This window comes from Oreochromis aureus, linkage group 7 (assembly GCF_013358895.1).
Source record: "Oreochromis aureus strain Israel breed Guangdong linkage group 7, ZZ_aureus, whole genome shotgun sequence".
Lineage (NCBI taxonomy): Eukaryota > Metazoa > Chordata > Actinopteri > Cichliformes > Cichlidae > Oreochromis > Oreochromis aureus.
Window position 1 is genome coordinate 57,142,998 of NC_052948.1, and position 21,058 is coordinate 57,164,055.

General features: G+C 41.1%; 1 protein-coding gene and 1 long non-coding RNA gene across 2 annotated transcripts in view; both read left to right on the forward strand.

The window, feature by feature from the left end:
• Nucleotides 1–1,313, forward strand: part of slc27a6 (solute carrier family 27 member 6) — a 21,008-nt gene extending 19,695 nt beyond the window's left edge. The window contains exons 8-10 of the mRNA XM_031751295.2: nucleotides 223–320; nucleotides 527–657; nucleotides 732–1,313. Of these exons, the coding sequence (XP_031607155.1) occupies nucleotides 223–320; nucleotides 527–657; nucleotides 732–908 (406 nt within the window). The 3' untranslated portion in view covers nucleotides 909–1,313. The remainder of the gene's footprint in view (nucleotides 1–222; nucleotides 321–526; nucleotides 658–731) is intronic.
• Nucleotides 1,314–4,702: 3,389 nt separating this feature from the next.
• LOC116329298 lies at nucleotides 4,703–20,545 on the forward strand. The gene is made up of 3 exons (XR_004200156.2): nucleotides 4,703–5,292; nucleotides 18,015–18,089; nucleotides 20,430–20,545. It is a non-coding gene; the product is annotated as an uncharacterized LOC116329298 (long non-coding RNA).
• The last annotated feature ends 513 nt before the right edge of the window (nucleotides 20,546–21,058 follow it).

The following is a 21,058-nucleotide window of genomic DNA, read 5'->3' on the forward strand; positions in this document are numbered from 1 at the left end:
GCCCTGGGAACTCCTACGAAGCAAGGAAAAACAAGGGATCAGTTTACCCTTGGAAAAGACTTACCAAAGGCCCACACTGGAGAGAATAATGATTAAACAAAAAATCAAAAAATTAAAAAGGACAGATGCCAGCAGTAAGACAGGTTGTTACCATACCAGTGTAAAGCCTGGTCTGACACAGACTATGCTTCTACCAATTAATTTTTTTCCCCCCAATTTCAGGTGGAAGGGTGAAAATGTAGCCACGACAGAGGTGACAGAGATTCTTGGGCTGGTAGATTTTATCCAAGAAGTCAACGTGTATGGAGTGCAAGTACCAGGTATCATGTCGGCATGCTTAATTAGTAATGCAGTTACTAAGACTGTGAGAACTTGCAGTATAGATGTTTCTTTTTTTAATATCCACAATATCTACTTCGCTAAGTGCTACATTTTTACTGTCCTTAGCCAATTAAACACAAGCAGGATCCCCATGTGGTATCAGTGAAAAACAGTAGCCCTTAACATTGATCCATGTTGTTCACAGGACATGAGGGCAGAGGAGGAATGGCATCAATCATTGTAAGACCAGGCTTCATATTTGATGGAAAGAAGCTGTTTGAGCATGCAGTGAGGGATCTACCAGGATACGCTCGTCCACTTTTCATAAGGCTTCAGGTAAAATATATTACTAAAATCTGTTTAAAACATCCTGCTACTCTGAAGCAATTCGGATTGTTTTTTCCTCTCAGGAGGTCATGGAAACGACAAGTACCTTCAAACAGCAAAAGTTCCATCTGGTGCAGAGTGGTTTCAACCCCTCAAAAGTCAGTGATCCTCTCTATGTGTTGGACTACAAGGAAAAGAGCTACATTCCTCTGACAGACATGATCTACCAGAGCATCAGTGCTGGAGAGCACAAGCTATAGAACTCACAAGTATGAGTGTGACTATACAGTTTTAAATAGTGCACAAGAGTTTGGAAATGTTTAATGAATATTTTTAAAGAAAACATCTGACACATAATATGAACCTGAATGTGTTACTATGTCACAGCAATCCAATGACTAAGCCTTATGAAATACTTAAAATGGAAAACTAGAAAAGAACTTCGGATCTTTTGGATTTGATGGCACTGTAGATATTAGTAGTAATAATAAATGCAATTTTGGAAGAATTCAGACAGTAAATTATACCTTTTTACATTATTCTGTGTGCAATTCTGGTCAGATTTCCCCCCAATGACATCTCAATGTGACTGCACCCTCTTTTACATGGAACTGTGTAATGGTATTTCTGCATTGATTAAAAACATTTTATATGTTTAAAAAAAATACAGATGAAATTTCTATGAGCCATTTTACGGTGCTTAGAATGGCCCAGGATCATTCGTTTTTCAGCTCTAGAATGATGAACAAGTCTGACCTTACAGTCCTAACGTAGTTAGGGCAGTTCTAGGACTTAGTAGAATAAGTCCAAATGTCTGACTTAGCAACAGATATAGTTGCTTTTTTATTTGAATTGGAAGAAATGCGTATCGACTGTTCCGATACTCCTGACACATAAGGGATCACTAAGGGTTTTCGCTTAGGCAGCACTTGTCCTTCTCTCCTGGATCACCTGGAGCTTTCTTTAGGTGCCTTCCCAGCTTTGACAAATGCCCAGCTGGGATAACCACATTTACTCAGAGCCTTCTGGATGTGATGTTCTTCTGCTTCCCTAGCCGCTGTGTCTGTGGGGATGGTGTTTGCTCTTTGTTGTAGCGTCCTGATGACACCCAGTTTGTGCTCCAGTGGATGATGAGAGTAAAACCTTAAATACTGATCCATATGCATAGAATTACGGTACACATCAGCTTTTAGATGTCCCCCATTACTGATGGATATCTCACAGTCTAAGAAGGCTAACCTGCCACTTTTTATATCCTCCCTGGTGAATTTGATGTGTTGGTCCACCGAGTTAATGTGATCCGTGAATTGTGGTACGTCCTGAGAGTTGATTTTCACTCAGGTGTCATCCACATACCTGAACCAGTGAAGGAACTGACCTCACAGCCCATTGTTCATTCAGTGTTGCTAGTTGCAGTCATTATACAGATGTACTGTTTATAAGATTGGGGAAACCTGCAGTCAGCTGAGACTAAAGTCACTTGGATGAGTGACAAAACATCTCTCCTAATAAAAACGCTACATCCAGATGAACAGACTCAACTTTTGGGGATTTACTTACCTGGATGATTGAGCATGCATCAAGACGATACACTTCTTATCAATGTTCCTTGATAAGAAGTGAACCTCAAACCCTAAATCCTGCTTCGTAGTTTGGGGCTCAGGTTTGACCTTGCATTTTCTGTGTTACAAAATGTGTTTTACTTCTTGTATCTCTCACTGAAACACATATTAACTTTATTACTGAAATAACTGTATTATTCCAGAATCAACACAATGAAGTTGCCTGTCTCTCTATGTCTATGCCCATAACACACTTCTTCTGCATTTCTGTATAGATTAAATATCAATCTGTAGAGGCCCCAAGTCATACCCTTAACATGAAAAGTCAATTTATGTTTTTCTTACCAGGGCTACAGTTCATGTGCGAAAAGAAATGCTTAATTATAGTGAGTTAATAACACTCTACAAGCTGGTGTAGCATTGTTGTTTGCATTTGATCTCATTAGACAACAGTGTAGCAATGATAACCTGAGTCTATCACTCCCGTACCTCAGCAAAGTGATCACGTAAACAATCAAATAAGCTCTTTCACATTTTCTTATTGTGATGCAGTTCATGCCATAGCCACTGGATGTCAGCATTTCATGGAAGCTGGTCTCCTCTCAGAGAGTTAGCAGCTCTCTAAACTACATAATGCAACAATTTAATATGGTTTATTGTAACTTCTGGGTAATATTTTGAATTAATGGATTTGTGGCAGGCATGAGATAAGGGCTCAGTTGAACTGGGCAGAGTGGAGAGAGTGTGGACCCAAATACAGACAGACGGTGACAGACTTAAACTGAAAGTGAGCCTTTATTACAGCCAAGCAAAATACAAACAAATGCAAAGAAGAGAATGACTAAACTAGAAAAACCTAAACTGGAAAAACCTAAAAACACCATATCAGCTCGATATCAGAAAAAACTTTCACATGATATCAAACAGAAGCTGTCAATTCAGCTCTTTAGTGTGGGCGATCATAATGAAGCAGTTCATTCTAAGTTGTAGATTCAAGCTGCGCTTCATTTTTTTGGCCACCAGATGTCACCAAAGATGACTGTTGAAAAGCTTTGAGTAATGAACTGTTTTTCAATACAAGCTTCAATGCTTCAGAAAGCACCATTTGGCCAACAGTAGAGACATGGAACACGGAAAAATGCAGCAAGTGATACAGAGATAATCCAGCAACAAACAGAGGAAGACAAAAAGGCTTAAATAGACAGACGGATAACAAGGGAATGACACACAGGAGGAGAGCACAGCTGGGAGAAATTACACATAACGAGACGGGAAGGAAGCAAAACTGGAAACATTAGCTAAGGACACAAGACTATCAAAGTAAAACCGGAAACAAAAGACATTCACAAAGACTTGACACTGAGACACGGAGACGTGACTGACTGCAAAACACGGGGGATGCATCAACCTGGAGCAACCTAGAAAACCTACAGCCTAGAAAACTTTCTAAAAAGTTTCCAATTGCTCCTTTGCACTAATTTTATGAAAAACATAGCTTTTAGTTTTAGATAGTTTTGGTACAGTAAATATTTTTAACTGTCTAAAGCAGTGTTAGAGCAAGTACAGCGCACATAAATGAGTTAAACGAATAAAAACCTCTGAACACCAAATGCTAATTAACTTCTTCTGAAGTAGGATATGCCTTTAGGAACTTTTCTTGACATTTTGATATCTCTAGACTGTCAATATTTACGTACGTAACGTTTACTGTGATTTAAAGTTCAGCCACACAGTGCTTCATGCTCCAGCTGGAAGAATAAATGCAGGTTGTATGGTATAGTGTGTAATCTAACAAGTAGCATTGTAGCCTACGGGGCACAAAGAAAAAAACTTTCCATTCTGCCTAATGCAGTCACTGTGGTAGTGACCCATTCTGTGCATTTTTTTTGTTGGTCAATAATGTTCTGTCAGTGAGACCTAGCTTAAAGACTGTGTGCTGAAAAGTGAATGCTTTGGGGGTTCCACATTCTGCTGTTTCTCATGAAGGTGAAGCTAATGAAGCGTTGATCATTTTTCAGATTTTTGTACATTGCATGGTAAAGGGTTAAAGATTCAACTTAATCATGTTACAATAAAAGCACAGAAGTACAGTGCAGTGCAAAAGTTTTGGCCACCCCCTATTCCTTTAGATCTTTCTGGGAAAATGGCAAATAGGTGCAGTGATTTATTGAAACATGTACAAACATGAAGTATATAACGCAAAAAGAGTTAATACAACTCCAAAGAGCTTGAAAGTCAATATTTAGTATGACTACCTTCATTCTTCAACATAATCTGAACTCTCTTAAGTAAGCTTGCTTTTTTTTTTTTTTTTGTAATTTCTTTAAGTAGTCTTCAGAAAGAGTTCTCCAGGGTTCTTGAAGGACATTCCAAAACTGTTCTTTGGATGTTGGCTGCCTTTTTGTTCCTTTCTCTTACAACACGATCCCATACTGTTTCAGTAATGTTGAGATCCAAGCATCTGCTAAGATTGGTTAGGCAGTGAGGGGAAAGAAAACAGAAAAGAAGAACACAGACAGACACGTACAAAACACAGACTAGTGTAAAGTGAATAAGAAGTGCTCAGTACATTTGCAAAATGGCAGAGCATACACATGCAGCACCTCAGCACTTCTCGTTTTGTTACTCTTTAATGAGTTTACCGTTAGTTCTGTGGCTTTACTTTTTATTGTGGCCACATACCCACAAGCATACACACATACAGTTGGCACAAACTGCTCACCATCTGTTTAGTGCCTGATAATATTAGACCAAGATATTCCTCCGGAGCTTATCAGACTGTTGGGGTCTCCATCTTCATTATCCCAGCCAACAGGCGACAGAGGTGGTGGAAGCAGATTGCTGAACAAGGATACGAGCTAGGCTAGGCAGAGCCTCACATGAGCTCCCACTATGCAACCTCTTTGTCATGAATGTATGTTCTGTTTCCAACAAGACTGAGGAACTGCAACCTACTATCTCAACGAAGAAAAACATCCAGGATTACTGTGTTATGGCATTCACAGAGACGTGGCTCAACCCATGCATACCAGTGGAGGCTATTGCTGCCTAGTACATTGAGTGGACAAGATGACGGACACCGGTAAGAGGAGAGGAGGGGAGCTCTGTGTTTATATTAAAAACAACTGGTGCCATTGGAGTATGTAACAGTTAAGTGTTGCCATTTCTATCTGCAATGAGAGTTTACAGTTGTCATAAATGCTCTTGTTCTTACATAACCCTGGATGCTAACATCACAGCAGCTTTGGACTACTTGCTAAATGCTATTAGTAAACAATAGAGGGCCAATCCTGACAGAGTTTTTGTAATAGGTGATGACAATAGAGTCAATTTTAAAAAAAACAACAAAACTTCCTGGCCCAAATATTATCCGCATATCCAACAAGGAAACAACACACTTGACCACAACAATAGTAACACTGGTTTCAAGGCTTCAACTCTCTCCCATCTGGGACTGTGTGAACAGATCTGTTTTTTTATTCCAACATACAGACAAGTTATTAACATGGTTAAACCAGTCACTAGAACAATACAAGTGTGACCAGTGGGGACTTTTAAACAACTTAATGACTTCATGACCAACCAGATTATATTAAAGGTGGACTGTCAGAAGTCTGCAAGACATGGCTTATCACAAAAACTAATCATACAGAAGTAAGGTGCTGAGGCTCACAGAGTGGTACATGGTAAATAATCTTACACTTCAGGAAGACTTGAACAGCTTGAACTGACTTTAGGAAAAAACAGGATGTCCATATACCAATATAAATCAGCGGGAAGATGGTAGAGAAGGTTTCCACATTTAAAATTACTGGGCACACATCTCAGAGAGCCTTTTATGAACAGTAAATGCAATGGCACTAGTTAGGAAGTGCTGGTGACCAACAGACGGCCAGCAACATGGAACAGCTGTCCCACCTCCATTAGAGGGCAGTCACAGCAGAAGTGTCTCAGCTGCCCACACCTCTAACCTTCAACACTCCTGCCCTGGTGTCCTGCAACCCCAAGTGGGTGAGGTGCAGTATCCATAGTTGCCGGGCCCTGGGGAGAGAAAGTAGACAAGAAGGGGTTACTGACCTTCAGCAGCCACTGCTGTGCAGCAGCAAACCGCAGTAGTGAGGTTCTGCAGAGCCTCCTCTTCAGAGCTGGGACCAGCTGGTTCCCCATTGTTGATTGTGTCCGCGCCACTGACTCTCAGGTGACAGGTGATCCTCGGCTAAAGTCACGCCACCATCCATGGCCTGGAAAATTTCGAAAGAGATGCTTCTCTCATCCGGTGGAGCATCACCATGCTGGGGGGAGCGGAGGCGGTGCCCTGCAGGAGCCAGACCGAGCCACCAGATTTTCCAGAACTTTGGTCTGGCACTCTGCCTGGTCCTGTAAACGGTCCAGCCATATCTGGAGCACTGCTCCATATGCATGGCAGCTACCTCTACCACTGTCTGGGCCAGCACCTCTACCTGCTGCCCTGGTTGCTGGTAGCAGGAATCAAAAACTTCCCAGCAATTCGTGTTGCTGGGTTATCTCATGCTCGCTCTTTCTCTCTCTGTGTGTACACTCTTTACAATTTTATTGCAGGCTGATGACTTTATCAGGCTGATTGTAGTAGTGTGCCATGGATCAGTGAGGTCATGGAGGAAGTGGACTACCAGGAGCTTAAAGCTAGAGACTAACTCCACCTTACTCCGTCTTATATTAAGTGGAGTGTTTGAGCTGTCTCTCCATCATCTGAAGTCCTCAATGAGCTCCTTCATCTTTCTGCTGTTAAGGGTCAGGTTGTTTTGTCCCCCAACTAGAATCCAGATGTTCCACTTCCTTCCTGTAAGCCTTGATGTCATTTGAAAACTTCATAATTGTATTTGATTCATGTAGTTGTAAGTGAACAGTGACTAGAGGAGTGAACTGATTATGCAACCTTGTGGTACCCTCATACTGAACATCAAGGTAGAGGAAATGTGGCTATCTAGCCTAACAGACTGGAGTCTGTTGGTTGGAAATCCCATAGTTAAGTTGCAAAGTGAAGTGCTGATGTCCAGGTGTGTGGCCATCAGCTTGGATGGTACAACGATGAGAAGTCCATAAACAGCGTTCAGAGAGTAGTGTCCAGAACTTTAGTTTTATCCAGATGTGTCAGTGTGAAGTGCAGGATGGAGGCATTGGCATCCTTTGATAAAAATGAGTTGTTTATTCTTTACCTTTGATCTGTGTTACTTATTAAATTTCACAACTGAATGACTTGAAGGTGGTTGGTGCTGTGGCTCCAGAGACCAGCTATGTGCTAATAGTCTGACACCGCTTTGAGAGGTCACACTGACACTTAATGCCCAGGGCTTTCTTCCCCTCCACCCTGAAACTGAAAACCACTCTTAGTATTGCACTTCATTACTGTATTCCAGTGTTTTGTACAGCTATTTGTATAGTAGTTTGTATTATGCTCTTGAATGACAAGGGCTTGTTTTTTGTTTGGGTTTTGTTTGGGGGTTTTTTTTTTATTTGAAATTGTCACTGTTAGAAAAAACACTTTTTTTCCATCATAAATTTTTCCCATTCTTCCCATCAGGTTGCAGTGTACAGTGAGCTCTGATATGTTACCTGTATACTGTCAAATGCTGGATTTTACATCTGCTCAGAGTGTGTATGGAAAAATATTTTCACCTGCATGATGTTTGTGATGGCAACCCACTTGTTCTTTCTGTAGCAGAGCATCTGGGCAGAAAGGGAGAGGTAAAACTCAATGGCAGCTGAATTTGTTAATCAGATATCAGAGAAACATAGTGTGCCATTTTCTTGAAGGACGATAAAAGAGTCTTGTAGATTGTTCCAAAAATAAATATAAATGTTTTATTTATGGTGAATAACAATATGTAGAATGAAGTCCCAAAACAAGTCATGTTTAAAATAATTTCTCCATCCTCCAAACTGCATCCCAATTGGCAACATAGTTAAAACTACAATAAGTCCAAAACTTTGCATCTCCTCACTTTTTTTCACCATTGAACACATCATCCCCATTTTGTTCAACCTGATTTCAGAGAAATACAGAAAAGCAGAATGAATCCTATATCAGACAGCATTCCTTGATCAACAGTTTAGCAACTTGCCTCTTCATTTATGAGACATTTAAGGAGTTTTATTAAAAGAAGAGGGGATGATAAACACTCATAAACACAACACTGTCTCAACTTTTTTGAGATGTGTTGTGTTATGTTCAAACGGGATAATATTTTTCTTAAAACTGTTTATTTTCTCAGTTTAAACATTTGATATGTTTTCCGTGTTCTACTGTGAATAAAATACAGATTGATGTCTTATTTACTAACATTTGTTTTATTTGCATTTTTTGGAATTGGAACTCTAAATTCCAGTTCCAGTCCAAATTACTCCCACTCCTAACTTTTCAACCTCCTTCACTAACAAACCCCAACTATCGTGACCCTCTTTTTAATTTTATTTATTTATTTATTTGGGGGACGGGACTTAAATTCTGACTTTCCATTGAAGTGTTAATGTTATTAATGATTTGTTTTGTTTTGTTTATTACTATAGTTGTGATGGTACCTGGGTCGTGGACCCAATGTTTTAGTTATTGAACTTTTGGACATTGTTTAGTTTTCTCGTGTCTGTTTCCTGTTTTATTGTGATAGTCTCTTACCCCGTGTGTATGTTTAGTTTTGCTTCCCCTGTTTCATTAGTCAGATTTGTTTACTGGTTTGGAATGATTTTGATGCAGGTGCTATCCACACATCTGTAACAATGACTAAGTGCTACCTCTTTGAAAGAGTTTTACTTGGCTATAATGGTTAATTTTGGACATGACATGGCACAGCCATGCTTTTGTCTGTAGAAACCCTTGCTGTATTTAAAATAATTGGGGATAAGACCGAGTTCTAACAATGCCCAAATCTTATTTGGGGTGAAGCTTGTCCTGTTCTATAAGGAGAAGTTTTGCTGTAGTCAATTTCTGACATTCTAAACTGCCTTAGTTGATGGGATAAAAGTAAAGAGCGAGACCACATGAAATGACCCTATTCTTTCATCTGGATTCAGCATATAGACCTCAATAGAGTGAGGCAAGGTATTACAGTGGTTTTACAAAAAACCTCTGGTGGTAATGATCCATGCCTTTTTTCACACCTTGGCTCATGTGTTGACACACATGATTCATGGTGCATCAACAACCCTCTTAAAGGACTCCCCCACTAGGGTTTAAATACCTGGCACTCTCCAGGTTTTGGTTTAAGAAATGAAAAAGCCTCTTGGATGTGAGGTGAAATGTCTTCACTTAAAGTCAAGTGTCTTTCTTTCCAAGTTCCTCAGTTTATGTCTAACTAATATCACACGAGTTTGCAAAATACAAGCCATCTTGAACTCTTGTCTAATAATTTCAAACACAAATACAAACAAGCTTATGCTTATCTCACCGTCCACACAATATATTTCCAGCTCTAACTTAATTGATTAACCACAGCTTTGGAACTACATTAATTTCAAACCTGTAAATTATGCGTCCCAGATTACAAAAGTTAAATATTGCATGTATTTATGTTAAACATGACATGTCCATTGACATTAGTCTACTAAACAGACTGAAAATGTACTCTACACTTAACATGACACTGACATTAGTCTGTGGACATTTTTTAAAATGTCATGTTTATATAAAATGTAGACATTTATTTCCCTCCACATATTCATACATCATGGGGCTTAACAGTCACCTTTCCATGAATAAGTTGAGTGTGATTGGTGTATAAAGTAAGGCTGTCCTCACTGAAAGTCACACTACCCTGTTAACTGAAAGGCCACAAATATAGACAAAATAAACCAAACACTGATGATATATTATACTCCGCCACTCCAGCTTGAAAGTCCTAATAACATTACTCATCCATCAAACAGTGTAGATGAAATAAACAAATTACTCTTCAAGTATTAAATTTTTTGTTTCTTCTTGAATACTCTAAAATAATGTTTGAACACCAGGGTGTGGCTTTAAAGAAAAGAAATGACTAGAGACACAGAAAGACAACATAAATACAAATAATGATGAACAGACAGATTTAGTAAAATACTTTATTAGAATTTATTAAAACAAAACAGGAAATGAGTACCTAACTACCACAACAAAACAGGAAACAGCAAAAAGAAGAAAAGAAACATTTTTACAAGTGGAAATTTCAAAATACAAGTTCAAATTTTTTATTCACATTCTCATTTTTTATTCTACAAGCTCTCACACTTTGCAACATATTTACCTTCAAACTCCTGGCCACTCCAGGGCAGTTCTGTCCATAGCCTCCCGCATGGCCTCCCAGCTGGCTGCTTGATTTGGTTTGTTTCCATCGCTGGCCACCCAGCCAGCCTCCTGACTTGCTCTGCTTCTGCTACTGGCCTCCAGGCAGACCCTCTAAACTACAGTGTTCCTAGTGCTTACAACATGGTCAGGCTGAACCCTAGAACAGTGTCTTGTATTTTGTGTTTTCCATCACTAAATCTGACAAGATTAATCTAGCTTATTATATATATACTTTTATTTCTTTGCTTAAATAACCTTCATTGGCATGTTTTACTGGAGTTATTCTATCCATCCATCTCCTACTTATAACTCAATATAACACTCTGAACTATATCTACATACCTAAATACAGCTATTATGTGATTGGCTGATTAGATATTTGCGTTAGTGAGCAGCCGAATTAGAACATTTTGCTCTGCTTACAAGTATTTCATAAATTATGTATTGGAAAAATTAGAGAGAACACCTTCACACATTTTTGATATAATATGAAGAGAATCTTGTTCTTTTAAAAATGGTTAATTTGGATTTGGTATATGATGTCATACATGGAGAATCTCAAACTGTAGTTGGATGATTATTCCCCCATATTCAAGTTTCTGTAAAACCTGAGTTTGACTGTTTTAAAGAATATACCAAACCTGTGATTTCTACAGACCTCCAAATCTGCTGTCTGAGATCAGACTTTGAGATATTTTAGGGCAGTCAAGCATCAGTTTATTATATGTTAATTTGAGGTACACTCCTGAGAGTACATTAATAGTACCAGATATTTACCCTAAAGCATTTTCAGGATCTAGCTCAAAAGGTTGAACTGACATGAAATGGCCCATTATTTTACTATTAATTATTACAAGCTGTTGGTTCATTCTCTTGGTTTGAATTTCACTGAAATTTAATTAAGTATATTACTGAGACCAAGTTGCAACACTTTTTATTTTAACTACAAATTGTTTTCACTGCCCACACCCACGTCAGAATAGGCTGCTTGTGGATTGTTGATGTAAAAATAATGCTCATTCATGAGTAGCTACTAGGTAAGGTGACGGCAGACTTGCCCTCAGTCCTCTCTGTAACAGAAACAATAATTCCTTAACCAGAGAGAAGATGTTTGTTGTTACACAAATAAGAATTATTTACATACTAAATAACACTGTGTGTTCCCATTGTTATGTCAAATGTTCATCATCATTATCATCATCATCTTTATTTATAAAGCACTTTAAAACAATCACAGCTGACGCAAAGTGCTGTACATTGGAACTAAATAATAAAATTACATAAGATATAAATAAAAGCCAAATAAAAGAAAAAAGTAAAATAATTAATTAGTTAGTTAGTTTCTGTGTAATTGTAATTAAATGACTTATTATGACTCACAAAAGCCAAAGAATAAAAATGGGTTTTAGGACGTGTTTTAAAAGTGGGCAATGAAGGGGCCTCTCTAATGTGCTAGGGCAAGTTATTCCATAATTTAGGAACCAACGATAGAAAAGTGTCCTCTGGATCTCAGTACTTCCAGGAGCAGCAGGTTAGCTGACCTAAGAGACCGACAGTGTGTGTAGGGATGAAGAAGCTCAGATAGGTAAGGCTGGGCAAGAAAGCATTTAAAAACCAACATAAAAATTTTACAATTCTAAAAGAAAAAGAAAAGAAAAACTCTAAAAGACATAGGCAGCCAGTGCAGCCGGCCAGCACAGAGGTTATATGCTCTCTTTTACGAGTTCCTGTTAACGGTCGAGCATCAGCATTTTGAACCAGCTGCAGACGTGAGAGCAACGACTGACTGACCCCCACATAAAGTGAGTTACAGTAGTCCAGATGCGAAGAAATAAAAGCATGGACCACTGTTTCAAAATGCTCCCGAGAAAGAAAAGATTTCACTCTTGCCGGACGCCTTAAATGATAAAAACTGGACTTCACCACTGCTCTAATTTTCTTTCCAATTTAAAATCACTGTCCAACTTAAAACCAAGGTCAGTAATAACAGGTTTAAAATAAACTTCCAGGGGTACCAAGTCAACAGAGGAGGACTCACAGGGACCACCAGGTCTAAACACCAACACCTCTGTTTTCTTTTCATTAAAATTTAAAAGGTTTAAAGCCAACCAAACTTTAATGTCTAGACATGTCAAGAGAGGTATTATGGAGATCCCATCCTTCTGCTTTAGTGGCAAATACATTTGGCAGTCATCAGCATAACAAAGAAAAGAGATCCCACGCCTTCTAAGGATGGAGCCCAGATGCAATAAATACAGTAAAAAGAGCAGTGGCCCTAAAATTGAAGCATTAGATGATTCGGAACTGAGAAGGCTGTCAGAGAAAGTTCTATTTGCCATATAAGACCTAAACCAATTAAATGCAGTGCCACCAATACCCACTAGATCATCTAATCGAGATATTAGATATTGTGGTCTACTGTGTCAAAGGCAGCAGTTAGGTCAAGCAAGACCAGAACAACGTGGTTACCAGACTCACATGCCAGAAGGATGTCATTAAAGACCATTAATAATGCAGATTCAGTGCTATGAAGTGTTTTAAAACCTGACTGAAAAATCTTAAGGATGTCAATATCATCTACAAAATATTTCAGCTGACAAAAAACAGTTTTCTCTGAAACCTTGGAAAGTAAAGGTAGCTTGGAAATAGGCCTATAATTAGCTAAAACTGTGTGATCAAGACCAGGTTCTTTAAGCAGGGGCCGCACTACTGCATGTTTGAAATTTGCAGGAACCACACAAGAGGACAGACTACTGTTAATAATGGCAAGGACAGACTGCCCTATACTAGGAAAAATTTCTTTAAAAAATTGTGGAGGGATAGGATCCCGGGGGGTTAATATGGCGAACCACATCCTCTAAATTGGAGAGAGTCACAAGCTCAAACTGAGTAAAAACAGCAGTGCAAGGGAAAGAGACAAAGCTTTTCAATAAAAAAGCTCAATTATTGCACATATCAGGAGAAACTTCCAAACAGACATTCAGTGGAGTATTAAGAACAGAGTCAATAGTCTTAAATAATATATGTGGGTTATGACTGTTGGAAGAAATAATACTTGCAAAATATTCCCTTTTTGCCTCTTTGACAGTGTCCTGGTAGCCATGCCAGCAGTCTTTTAGAATTTGAAATGACACTTGCAGTTTATCCTTTTTCCATCTGCGTTCTGCTCAATGACATTCCCTCTTAATAGCATGAGATCTGTCATTAAACTAAGGCTGAGATTTAGCCAAAGGAGTTTGCAAAGAAAAGCGTCTGGACTTCTTTGAGTTGCTTGAAGACGTTTCACCTCTCATCCGAGAAGCTTCTTCAGTTCTAAGGTCAAATGGCCGAGAGTCCCAGATTTAAACCCAGTGGGAGTATCCCCCCAAGGAGGGACGAAGGACCCCCTGGTGATCCTCTAATCACATGCGCCAAGGTGTGAAAGTGGGTGTGGGACCTAATCAGCCAGGGTTTCGGGTGAGCTCATTGTGAAACCTGGCCCCACCCTATCATGTGATTTCCTGAGGTCAGATGGCCCAGGATGTGAGTGGGCGTTAAGGCGTCTGGGAGGAACTCAAAACTGGATTATAGATGGCAGACAGTTGGTGTCGTAAACCACCGCCTCTGTTCAAAGATGGTCGCTCACAGTGGACATAGATGGCCTCTTTCACTCCTCTTTCAAACCATCTGTCCTCTCTGTCCAATATGTGAACATTGGCATCCTCGATAGAGTGACCTTTATCCTTAAGATGCAGGTGGACTGCTGAGTCTTGTCCTGTGGAGGTGGCTCTTCTATGTTGTGCCATGCGCTTGTGAAGTGGCTGTTTGGTCTCTCCAATGTAGAGGTCCGGGCATTCCTCACTGCACTGTACAGCATACACCACGTTGTTCAGTCTGTGTTTTGGAGTTTTGTCTTTCGGGTGAACCAGTTTGTGTCTGAGTGTGTTGCTGGGTCTGAAGTACACTGGGATGTCGTGCTTGGAGAAAACTCTCCTGAGTTTCTCTGATACACCGCTACATAGGGGATGACAACGTTGTTGCGTCTGTCTTTCTTATCCTCCCTCGCTGGTGTCTGATCTTCTTTTCTGTGCCTTTTTGCTGACTTTATGAACGCCCAGTTAGGATAACCACATGTTTTCAGTGCTTCCTTTACATGTGTGTGTTCCTTCTTTTCCCTTGAGGCTTAGAGGGAACAAGTTCTGCCCGGTGGTGTAGGGTCCTAATTACTCCAAGTTTGTGTTCCAGAGGGTGATGGGAGTCAAAGAGGAGGTACTGGTCGTGTGTGTGGGCTTCCGGTAAACTTCAATGTTGAGGTTGCCATTCTCTTCAATGTGCACAGCGCAGTCCAGGAAAGGCAAACAGTTGTCCTTTGTGTCTTCCCTGGTGAACTTGATGTTTTATATCCACGGCGTTAATGTGCAGTGAAGGATTCCACTTCTTGTGTCTTGATTTTGACCCAGGTGTCGTCCACATATCTGTACAAGTGGCTGGGTACTCTCCCTTTAAAAGAGCCAAGAGCCTTTCTTTCCACTTCCTCCATGTAAAGGTTGGCTACAATAGGTGACACAGGGGAGCCCATGGCACAGCCGTGTTTTTGTCTGTAGAAGCCTTCGTTGTATTTGAAGTATGTTGTGGTAAGGCAGCCACTTATAACATTGCGAAACACCTTGCTACCATCCTGGCACCTCTCATGGGGAACACCCCACACCACATCAAGAACTCCACCGACTTCACCGACAAGGTCCAGAAACTTACCCTGGATCCAGATGAAACCATGGTGTCCTTTGATGTAGTCTCTCTCTTCACTTGCATACCCACCACGGAAGCAGTGGAGACTGTCAGAAAACGACTACAAGAAGACAGCTCCTTGGAAGACAGGACCAACTTCACACCCGATCAGATCTGCACACTGTTAGACCTCTGCCTTACCACAACATACTTCAAATACAACGAAGGCTTCTACAGACAAAAACATGGCTGTGCCATGGGCTCCCCTGTGTCACCTATTGTAGCCAACCTTTACATGGAGGAAGTGGAAAGAAAGGCTCTTGGCTCTTTTAAAGGGAGAGTACCCAGCCACTGGTACAGATATGTGGACGACACCTGGGTCAAAATCAAGACACAAGAAGTGGAATCCTTCACTGCGCACATTAACGCCGTGGATAAAAACATCAAGTTCACCAGGGAAGACACTAAGGACAACTGTTTGCCTTTCCTGGACTGCGCTGTGCACATTGAAGAGAATGGCAACCTCAACATTGAAGTTTACCGGAAGCCCACACACACGGACCAGTACCTCCTCTTTGACTCCCATCACCCTCTGGAACACAAACTTGGAGTAATTAGGACCCTACACCACCGGGCAGAACTTGTTCCCTCTAAGCCTCAAGGAAAAAGAAGGAACACACACATGTAAAGGAAGCACTGAAAACATGTGGTTATCCTAACTGGGCGTTCATAAAGTCAGCAAAAAGGCACAGAAAAGAAGATCAGACACCAGCGAGGGAGGATAAGAAAGACAGACGCAACAACGTTGTCATCCCCTATGTAGCCGGTGTATCAGAGAAACTCAGGAGAGTTTTCTCCAAGCACGACATCCCAGTGTACTTCAGACCCAGCAACACACTCAGACACAAACTGGTTCACCCGAAAGACAAAACTCCAAAACACAGACTGAACAACGTGGTGTATGCTGTACAGTGCAGTGAGGAATGCCCGGACCTCTACATTGGAGAGACCAAACAGCCACTTCACAAGCGCATGGCACAACATAGAAGAGCCACCTCCACAGGACAAGACTCAGCAGTCCACCTGCATCTTAAGGATAAAGGTCACTCTATCGAGGATGCCAATGTTCACATATTGGACAGAGAGGACAGATGGTTTGAAAGAGGAGTGAAAGAGGCCATCTATGTCCACTGTGAGCGACCATCTTTGAACAGAGGCGGTGGTTTACGACACCAACTGTCTGCCATCTATAATCCAGTTTTGAGTTCCCTCCCAGACGCCTTAACGCCCACTCACATCCTGGGCCATCTGACCTCAGGAAATCACATGATAGGGTGGGGCCAGGTTTCACAATGAGCTCACCCGAAACCCTGGCTGATTAGGTCCCACACCCACTTTCACACCTTGGCGCATGTGATTAGAGGATCACCAGGGGGTCCTTCGTCCCTCCTTGGGGGGATACTCCCACTGGGTTTAAATCTGGGACTCTCGGCCATTTGACCTTAGAACTGAAGAAGCTTCTCGGATGAGAGGTGAAATGTCTTCAAGCAACTCAAAGAAGTCCAGACGCTTTTCTTTGCAAACTCCTTTGACTACGATGACCTGGATGACTGAGAACCTTCACAGACACGCTGAGATTTAGCCTTAGGCTGCCTGGTTTTTAACTATTTGTGATTAATTAAATCACTACAAACCACCCAGCAGACAGATCACAGGTAATGAAGTACTGGTTAGTACTGTTTGTTCTATCTTTAGCTACCTGAGGTTACAGGTGACTTTTTTTTTTAAATTAATTAATGTTGTCTTGAAAGGGCCAAGTTCTACATAAATGTAACAGTATCTGTACACTTTTGTTTCTTTAAAAAAAAATGTCAAATATAAGAAGCTACAAAAAATGTTACTTAACTTGACTTTACAAAAGGCTTTGTTGTTAAAATCTCTAAAAGTTTTTCAACCATGTGTATTTTTACATTTTTATGGGGCGGTTTTACAGTTTTGTCAACAACCAGGAATAGAAAATCAAAATAGCTATTTTAATACAAGAATAGTGACCCACAAATGCTCACTGAATTGTAGTAGCTGCATAAACCCAGAGGTCTAAGTACAAACAGCAGCAACTGCTACCTTAAGTGTAAAGATCACAGATGACAGAGTAAGTCCTCAATATTCATTTTGCTTGTAACATTCTTTATTTTTGACAAATGCAAAACTTAACCTTGAATTACCTTTGTGAGTTTGGATAAAACTAAGAAAATCAAGCATCAGACATTTCATTTCAAGCATTACTGTAGGTTTTTCTGCATCACATTGTACCCTTTAAAACTGGGTGACAGTCCAGAATAAATTGGATGACAATGCAGTGAGGCTTCTACATTTTGCAGTTTTCAAATAGTTATTTTTTTGGTTTCCTCGGGAATATTATCCCGTAGTTAACACACAATTTACATGATTTACGTTTCTGTTCTATTTTTCTGTCTGATTTTCCTTCTTCTTCTAATTTAATTGATGCCAGATGTGAGAGTCACAGTGTAATTGTAATTCTGTCTGATATGAAACAACTTATAAGTCGTTTTTGGAAAGAAGTAACCTGTCGTTTCAAAACATGATGATTTATGCAATTATATACATAATACTACACATCTAATGTATCATACTGGGTCTGACTAAAAACAAGAACATCAGGTAACACGTCATTAAGATTACTTAGAAAATAAAGTGTCTTACAACTTAGATTATAGCTTATGAAAACTCATAAACTCACTCAACACTAAGAAAATGTTGTCTCTTTGCTTTCTTTCAAGGCTTAGTCCTCAGAAGAAGCCATTCATCTATCTTCTTCCACTTATCTGAGCCTATCAAGCTCTCATAAAAATCCAGTAAGTAAAATCTGAAGTTTATTGGGCAATCCATACAACAGGTTTTAAAGGTATATCTGCTTTATTTTGGATTCCCAACTTAAACTTATGAAGAACATTAAAATGATGACCAAGATTAAAAAACAAACTTAACTGTATATACCCATGCCCAGGCTAATATATATCATGTCATTGCAAATAATACACCTATCCATCCATCAATTTTCTTCCAATTATCAAGGGCCGGGTTGTGGGGGCAGCAACCCAAGCAAGGAAACCCAGGCCTTCCTCTCCCTAGCTGCCTCCTCTAGCTTGTCCAAGGCATCCCCAGGCCAACCAAGAGATATAATCTCTCCACCATGTCCTGGATCTGCCCCGGGGCCTCTTTTTACCACGAGTACTGGTACAGTGTTCGCATCACTGTAGCCACAGCACCAATCTGTCTGTTGATTGTTCTAGCCTTCGGGAACTCTGGGTAAACCTCATCCACCCCCGAGGCTCTGCCACCACAGTTGATTAACTGCCTCGGTAAAGGATGGATGTAAGGATGAGTTGTCCCCCTTATCGCCAGACTCTCATTCCTCTGCAGAAGTTGTGTCAGTAGGATTAACGAGGTACATAAAGTATACCTTCCACCACTCAACAATATCCTCAGTTGAAGTCAGGAGTGCTTCACCTACACTAAACACAGTGTGGGTAGAGCACTGCTTTCCCCTTCCGAGTCGCCTGACGGTTTGCCAGAATTCCTTCAAAGCAGTCCAAAAGTCTTTTTCCATGGTCTTATTATGATCTCAACTTCTCCCACACCCGAGTTTTTGCTTCAGCCACTGCCTGAGCGACATTCTGCTTGGTCTGCCAGTACCCATTGGCTCCCTCTGTAGTCCCATAGACGCGATAAGGGATAACATTCTCAATCACCACGTGATGTAACGCAGGTGAGGATCAGTTGACAGCTCAGCCCATCTCTTCACCCAAGTGTCCAGAACATACGGCCACGAATCTGATGATATGATTACAAAATCGTTCATCGACCTGCAGCCTAGGGTGTCCTAGTGCCACATGCATTTATGGATACCTTTATGTCCGAACATAGTGTTTGTTATGGAGAAGTCCAATAATAGAACACCTCTCGGGTTCAGATCAGGCAAGCCATTCCTCCCAGTCATGCCCCTACAGGTGTCAATGTCGTTGCTTGGAGATGGCTCCTAGACTGTGTCCTGTCGGAAAAAGCTACATCGAGTAGTGAGAACAATGGAGAGGATTGTGGGTGCTTCTTTTCCCTCCCTCCAGGACATCTACTGCACCCGCCTCACCTGAGAAGCCCTCTGCATTATAGGTGATTCCACTCATTCGTCCAACAGCTTTTTCAATTTGCTGCCATCGGGAAGGAGACTGAAGAGCCTCTGGGTTAGAACCAGCAGACTGAGAGACCGCTTCATCGATCAGGCTGTCAAGATACTGAATTCTCTCCATGCTCTGTCCCTCTGTGTATGTCACTTTCATACACACAAACCCAAGACCTTCATTCACCTTTTCCCTCTGAACCCCTCCCCAGATATACAAAACTCCTAACCTCAACCATCGCCTTTCACTGATTCCCCCACCCAACATGCACACGAACGCTTGCCTTGGATTGTGTTGGAATCTGTTGTGTATATAAGATGCTTATGTTTAGTGTAACACTGAGAGCGGTGGGAGCACTGTCAGAGTCAGCTTTATTGTCAAAAACCATATGTACAGAGATCATATAAAAAAATGTAAAATTGCAGTCGCCAGATGATACACTCTCAAGCACCCCACTCAGAGATTCCAAGAAGGCCAGGTACCCTGAACTGTCATTCTGTGCATAAGCGCAGATGACAGTCAGGACCCCTTCCCTGACCAAAAGGTACATGTGAGGTGATGTTCAATGTAGCAGTTGTCAGTCTTGGTAGCCAGGGATCGGTTTGCCAGGGTCTCTGTCTTTGGCTGCCGCCCAGCAAAAGCTGCACCTGACCCCTTCGGTGCCTCTGGCGGCTGGGGAGCCTACAGGAGGGTGTCCCCAGCCAGGCCCCATGGCCTAAGACATGGCCATCAGGTGCTCACTCTAGGCCGCCCTCCCCGGGCCTGGTTCCAGGACGGGGCCCTGGTAACCCTGTCCTGGGCAGGGTGAACTGTTCCCTTGGTCTTGTACTCATAAGGGTCTTCTGAATTACTTTTTCTCTAGTCCCTCACTCAGGACCAATTTGGCATGAGAGATCCTACCATGGGGCAAAATCTACCCGACAATGTAATCCCTGGGATACACACACCTTCCATCACGATAAGGTAGCCTTTTACACAGGGGTTAATTACAGCTAATGAGGTTTTTTTCCTTTTTAGTGCCGCCAGGATGGGAGAGGTGAGGGCAGTCAGCTGGAAAGCTGAGGAGGCTTGGAGAACATCAGTGCCGAATCAGAAACACTGTGTGCATAAACAATAAAGAAAAAGCAATCAGATCACTGTGTGGGTCCCTATGTGTTCACAAATGCTTATATTAATGGGTGTGAATGGGTGAATGAGGCAAGTTGTATAAAGCGCTTTGAGTGCTCAGGTGCCTGCATGGGGCCTGGCCACCAGGCGCTCTTCCTTGGGCACGATGGAGCAAGGTCTGGATCCAGGGCGGGGCCCCAGTAACCCTATCCCAGGCAGGAAGAACTCCTCCCCTGATGTTACACTCATGTTTATCTTCTGAATCACTCTTTGTCTGGTCCCTCACCCAGGATGAATTTTGGATCCCTGGGACACACAAATCCCTTCACCACAAAAAGGTAGCAATTCATGGAGGGGATAATACACTCTATGAAATAATTGCACCTAATTTAATCAAATCCATTTGAAGATACTGCTATTAGCCCTGTGCAACTTATGTTAATGCACTAATAAATAAAAATGAGAAAAGGCACTCATATGCTAGTCAAGCAAAATGATTTTAACCAGAAATTAATGGTAGAATACTCTATGTTGAGAAA